The 6000-nt window shown below is 39.6% G+C and overlaps 1 protein-coding gene across 1 annotated transcript in view; it reads right to left on the bottom strand.

The window, feature by feature from the left end:
- Window positions 1–200: 200 nt before the first annotated feature.
- Window positions 201–6000, bottom strand: part of LOC122745965 (maestro heat-like repeat family member 5) — a 173650-nt gene continuing 167850 nt past the window's right edge. The window contains 3 exon segments of the mRNA XM_043991432.1: window positions 201–298; window positions 872–946; window positions 1363–1465. Coding sequence (XP_043847367.1) covers window positions 201–298; window positions 872–946; window positions 1363–1465 — 276 coding nt within the window.

Raw genomic sequence — 6000 nt, 5'->3', positions numbered from 1 at the left:
AGAATGTGTGTTTCGTGACAACAGGGCTCATGTCTCATCTAAACCTTGTAGTTTTTTCATCGCCCGATAGATACAGTGCTGCTCACTTATGTACGTCCTTAATAAATGCTTGTTGAATTGAACTGAATTTTTATTTTGCCACTGTTTAATGAAAGATAAAACCAATGACTTTTTAAAAACAATTAGCAGGTAAATGACTTTTAAGCCACATATTTGGACAGTTCATAGATATTTTCTGAATAATTCAGGTAGAATTTTCTGATATTGGGGTCTTGGTCCCTTCGCAGAGCTTCAAAATCTAAAAGAGAAAGGTCAAAAAGAGGTAGAAAATCTGTCTGCAATGCTCTTTCTCAGGAATCTGGAAAGCCCAGGATGGGGTGGAGAGAAACAAGATTTGGTGATGATTGATTCTAAGGAGAAACTTGAATATAAAAAACTCCAAAAGGAAGGCTGAGAGGTTTATTGGGAGAAAATACAGATAGCAAAGGAGAGGGCCTTTACTGCTAGGGAACCCTAGTTGAGGGAGAGATGTGGCTTTTAGAGGGCCCATAGTCTGAGGGATTGAGACACAGTCTTAACCCTTAGAGAGCCTCCAGTCTGAGACAGGGACAAGTCCCTGCCCTCTGGAAGCTTTAGTATAAGAGGGAAATGCCATGCCTGTCCTACAGAAACTCCTGGTCTGAAGGAAAGACATAGCTCCACCTCACTCTTAGGGATTCTTCATCCTCAGACAGTCCAAGATCCGAGAAGACATAGCTCCAACCCTGCCTTGTGGGAGGTTCTTGGTTTCACCTGATTTCTCTTTCTGGTCTGTTAGAGTCTTTTACCCCAACCCCAAACTTGGAGAGTAAAAATCTGAGGCAACACTTACTTTTTGTCAGCAGCTTCACATGTGACTTGTTCATATAAAAGCAGAGATCAGAAAAATAGTCCTTCAGCATCCCACCTGAAGCACAAGGAGGAGAGCTGCCTAGGCATGAGGGGGAAGGCCACTCCAGGCTTTCATTTCTCCAGCTGTGAGCTGAGCACCCACCCCCCTTAGAACCTGACTTGACTTGGGGCTAGGGACCCTCTCCTCAACCAAGGATTGTGACCCTAGGATCTCCCAGCCCGTTATGGAGATGGGGACTAACCTTGAGAGAAAGCCCTGGAGCCTGGCTCCATGAGGAGACCCCATCTCTGCCCATGCCAGCTTAGGCACAATTGGTCCTGGTGCAGGCCAGGGTTGGGACATGGGGCATGCATGTATTCGATGAACCTCAGAATCCAGGAGGAACCCGGGAAAGTAAGGGCTTTAGGGAGATCCTAAGGGGATGGGGATGAGCTAATAAACCAAGATGATCAAAATGATAGTAGGCTCACCAATGAACTTCATGGCAGCCCTTTGGAGGTTCTTCTGAGGGCTCTTGACATATAGAAAAGCCTGCAGGAGGAACAAATGATACTCCCCAAAATTGCTCTCCACCTAGGAAGAGAAGAAAGATGAGAGATTAAAGCTCTCTCTCAGAAGAGGGAGATCATCAATGGATTCTGGCATATGAGACCGGGAACCCTTCTTTCCTGATTTCCCTAAGCCTAGGGGAGGAGGCAACTCAACCCCACGTTTAACCTACATGCATGTCCCCGCTAGAAACTCCAATTGTGTGTAACTTGAGGCAAATCCTTTTGCCTCCTTGGGACTCAGTTTCCCCATTCATCAAATGGAATCTTTGGATTCTGTCAAGGATATTAATAAATATATGGGGATTTAATTCAGCACAATCTGGGACAAGGAAGTGGAGACACATTTCACAGAAAAGAAAAGACTTTGAGGTGACATAATAAAGGGCTGTCATGAGATTTGTTCTGCTTGGTCCCCAAGAGCAGAAGTAGGAGCAATGGGTGGGGGGGAAGGTTTACATGGAAGAAGATTTAGGCTTGATGTATGAAGAAAAGCATCCCCATAATAAAGAGCTTTGCCCCAAAGTGGGATGGGCTACCTTAGGAGTGAGTGTGTGCCCCACCCCACATTAGTCGGGGCTGTATAGAAGCGAAGAGCTTTGAGATCCCTTTCAACTCTATGTGATTCTTCTGATTAGCTGGCCCCCAAATTCCCTTCTAGTTCCATCAGTTTGTAACTATAACTTGAAGCCCCAGTTGAATAGATGAACAGATACTGAAATCTTTTCTACAAGATGTAGACAAGATGAAGGGGCACATAAAAGGTTTTGCCCTAAATATGGAGCTGGGAATTCACTAGTAGTACTTAGTTTCTTTGAAGTACACAGTATCCTCTCTATGTTCTTCTTTTAAAAGACAAATCCCCACAATGGGAGAGGGAGCCTCTTAAGCTATGATAATAGCTTATGATTATATATATATATATATATATATATATATGACAATAGCTATTCGAATCTGAATTTTATTAGGTTTGCCAGTAGCCTTCATCTGGGAAAAGGAAAAGTATGGTGTAGTGAGTGGCCAAAGCAGGAGACCTTGAATAAGAAGACAGAGGGTAAAGCCCTGGCTCAGCTACTTTTTAGCTGTGTGACTATGGGCAAGGTACATACCCTTTCTGGGCCTCATTTTTCTTTTCATGTAAAGTGGGGATAATAATAAGCTACACCATTGGCAGAGGTATGGTAAAGAAAGTAATTTGTAAATTTTAAAACTTTCTAAATAAGAGTTACTATGATTATTTATGACATCTAGCCAAATGCAAACTCTTTGAGAGTAGAGACTTTTTCATTTTTTTTTTCTTTGAAGCTCCAGTGTCCAGCATAATATCAGACATACAGAAGATGCCTAATAAATGCTTGTTAAATTGAATGATTAGCGTTGGGTCTCATGCTGACTAGAGCTACATAGCTTTTTAGCAAAACATGTCCAATCTCAATTCCTTATCTGAATTGGGTTAATAATCCTTGGTCTCTCTCCTTCATTGAGCTATTGGGAAAAATGAGAAATATTTTGTGAATTGATTGGTTGAAACTTTGAAAGAACAAGTGGAGGTATATAATTTTGGAGCATGGGTCATATGACCTAGTTTGGGGAATTATGGGAAGCCGAAGATGCTAGATGTTCACCGTAGATGAAGGGAGAAAGCACCAGGAAGAGGCCTGAAGGAGAGGTGATGAGGGAGACTACATCATTTTTACCTGGAATTCAAAACCTCTCTCAAACTGGTCCCAACTTATGTTTGCGGTCTTATCTCACTTGTCTCCACTTCCCCTATATGTACTGTACTTGAACCAGATTGGTCTTTCCATTCTTCTCATCTGTCAGGCTTATTTATGTTCTCCATGGCTAAGTCTCATTGTCACAGCTGAGTCAGGAATGGATATGATGGACCCAGTCTATGAGAACACCAATGTGTTATAACCAAGCAGTAGTAGCAAGTCATACAGACTGACACCATGAGAAGCCAAAGCTTTAGGGAGGCACTTGAACTCTTTTCAGTTCTCCTATCAGCCAACACCATTGGCTATAGAAATCTTTCATTTTCCCCCCTCTTGGTAAGAATCTTCTCCTCAAGGACTAGCAACTGCATCAGAATAGGAGGAAATAAAACAGCCCACAACATCTCCAGCAAAGATCCAAAAAAGGTTCCAGACTGAGTAGGGATCAGGAAGTATAAGAAAAAACACAGTGGGTCATTTTTTTTTTTTAAAGAAAAAAATGGGCTAGATCCCAAGAAGATGAATTCAGCCCTCAGGCAAGTGACCAGGTCAGGAACTGTAGAGCAGGGTTAGGTGTGTACCTCTTTTCCTTTGATCCCAGAAAGGGATTTCAAATTCAGCCTCTGGGCTCTTGCCAAAGTCAGGCCTGCATCTCTCTCTTGAATCTGCAAAGCCAACAAACAGAGCTGAGAGGGGTTAGGGACAATAATTGTATTCTGAAGTCCATTGAGGGGCAAGTCTGTAGTTATGTTGTAGACCCAAACTGGGGTCAAGAGTAAGGAAAGTCCAAGACAACAGCAAACCAACTATGCCCTAGATCAAGTCACACAAGGCCCAATTAAAATGTGTGATTCCTTGGCCTGAGCTGCCCTTATGATAACTGAAGCACATGACATTTAGTATAGTAGCAAGACTATAGATAAAACATACCCAGAACATATAAGCCACGACATAGAGGCTGGCCCTACCACAGAGTTCAACCTGAAAAATGTAACTGGAAGAATGTATAAACAAAACCAAGACTCCCACCATAAAGAACTAAAAGTGCCAGGAATTACCAAGACCAAAAAAAAAAAAAGAAAAAAGAAACCCCCAAAACAAACAAACAAAAAAACATCAGAGGAAAACTCCGAAGTACCTGTGAGCAAAGTCTTAAAGAAAAACAGCTTGACCACAAAGGTCAATTAGAATTAACATGAAAAAAAAAATGAAGCAAAAGTTTATTTTTATTTTTGTTTTAAGAGTTTAAATTGATATCATAAATGAAATGGTAGAGTTAATGAAAAGAATTGGAAAATAAATGAAATTTTGGAGTGAAGACTTGGAAAGAGTATTAACATCTTAACACAAGTACAAAAGGTTATCCAAATAATAGACTCCATGAAAATTAGAATGGACCAGACAAAAGCTATTGACTCCATGAGACAATAAGAAATATTAAATCAAAGACAGAAGATTGAAAAAAATAAAAGAAAATGTAAGGTATCTCTTATTAAATAACAAAATAACAACAACTAATCTGTAACACAGATCAGGGAGAGATAATTTAAGAATCATTGTACTACCCAAAAGCCATTCTATAATGGATATAATATTTCAAGAAATCATGTAAAAGTAAATTGTACAGACCTATTAAAACCAGAGGGCAAACATGAAAATAGAATCTTCCTATCACTTCTGGAAAAAAAAAAACTATAAAAGGAAAATTCCCATGAGTTTTATTAGTCAAAATCTGGAGTTTCCTGGTCAAACAAAAAGTACTATAAACAGCAGAAAGAATTCAAGAGCCAAGGAATCACAATCAGAATCACACAAGATTTGACAGTTTTGACTTAAAATAGTGAAGAGTTTGGAATAAAATATTCCAAGGGAGGGGGGAGTTTACAACCAAGAATTACCCAGCAAAACTAAATATAATCCCTAAAAGGAGATGGGAGAGGGAGGGGAATGATGGATTTTTAATGAAGTAGAGGACTTTCAAGCAACCATGATGAAATTATCAGAAATGAATAGAAATTCTTAAAAGCAAAAATATAGGTCAATCGAAACATAACAAAGTAAATACAAGTGAGCAATCAGAAGAGACTATACAAAGGATAGAGTGTTTACATTTTAACAGATGGAAATGATACAAATGTCCTCTTAGAACTCAGTCATTAGGCATCATATAAGAAACTAAAAAGACAGAAGACATTGGAGTGATTTTGTTATATTTTGATGATATTAAAAGAGATAGGAGAAAGGGAAACACTAGAGAAGAAATGTCAAAGAGTTTAGTATCTCAAGTAATTGGACACAAGAAGTCTATACAAATAAGGAAAGGGGGAGTGGAGATTAGGTGCCATTTGCACCTCTCTTTGAACCTCAAAGGACAGTAGAATATAAGCACACAGATTTTGGTGTAGAATATAGTCATCAGAATAAAAGGGGTACACTGGGAGAAGAAAGGGGGTGGGGAGGGATAAGGGCAGGTTGGATTCAGAAAGGGATTAGTCATAAGCAAAATAACCTCTAAGCCTGGAGGGAGAGTTGTTAAAAGTAGTTTAAAAGAAAACAAAGAAAGGATAAGAATCTGTTATTGGGATCTGACTGAGGAGAAGGGAAGAGGGGCAAAGGAACAGAAGCTGACTTAATCAATCATAGAGCATTTGTCTTGAGCACACTCTTCTCCCACCACCCCATTTTTATGACAGAGATAGGAGGCCTCATTTCTAAAATATATACAGAACTGAATCAAATATATAAGAATACAAGTCATTACCTAATTGAGAGATGGTCAAAGGATCTGAACAGGCACTTTTCAGGTGAAGAAATTAAAGCTATCTACAGTCATAAGAAA

This window comes from Dromiciops gliroides, chromosome 1 (genome assembly GCF_019393635.1).
Source record: "Dromiciops gliroides isolate mDroGli1 chromosome 1, mDroGli1.pri, whole genome shotgun sequence".
Lineage (NCBI taxonomy): Eukaryota > Metazoa > Chordata > Mammalia > Microbiotheria > Microbiotheriidae > Dromiciops > Dromiciops gliroides.
Note: the sequence above shows the minus strand (reverse complement) of the source record. Positions and strands in the feature narration are given on the sequence as shown.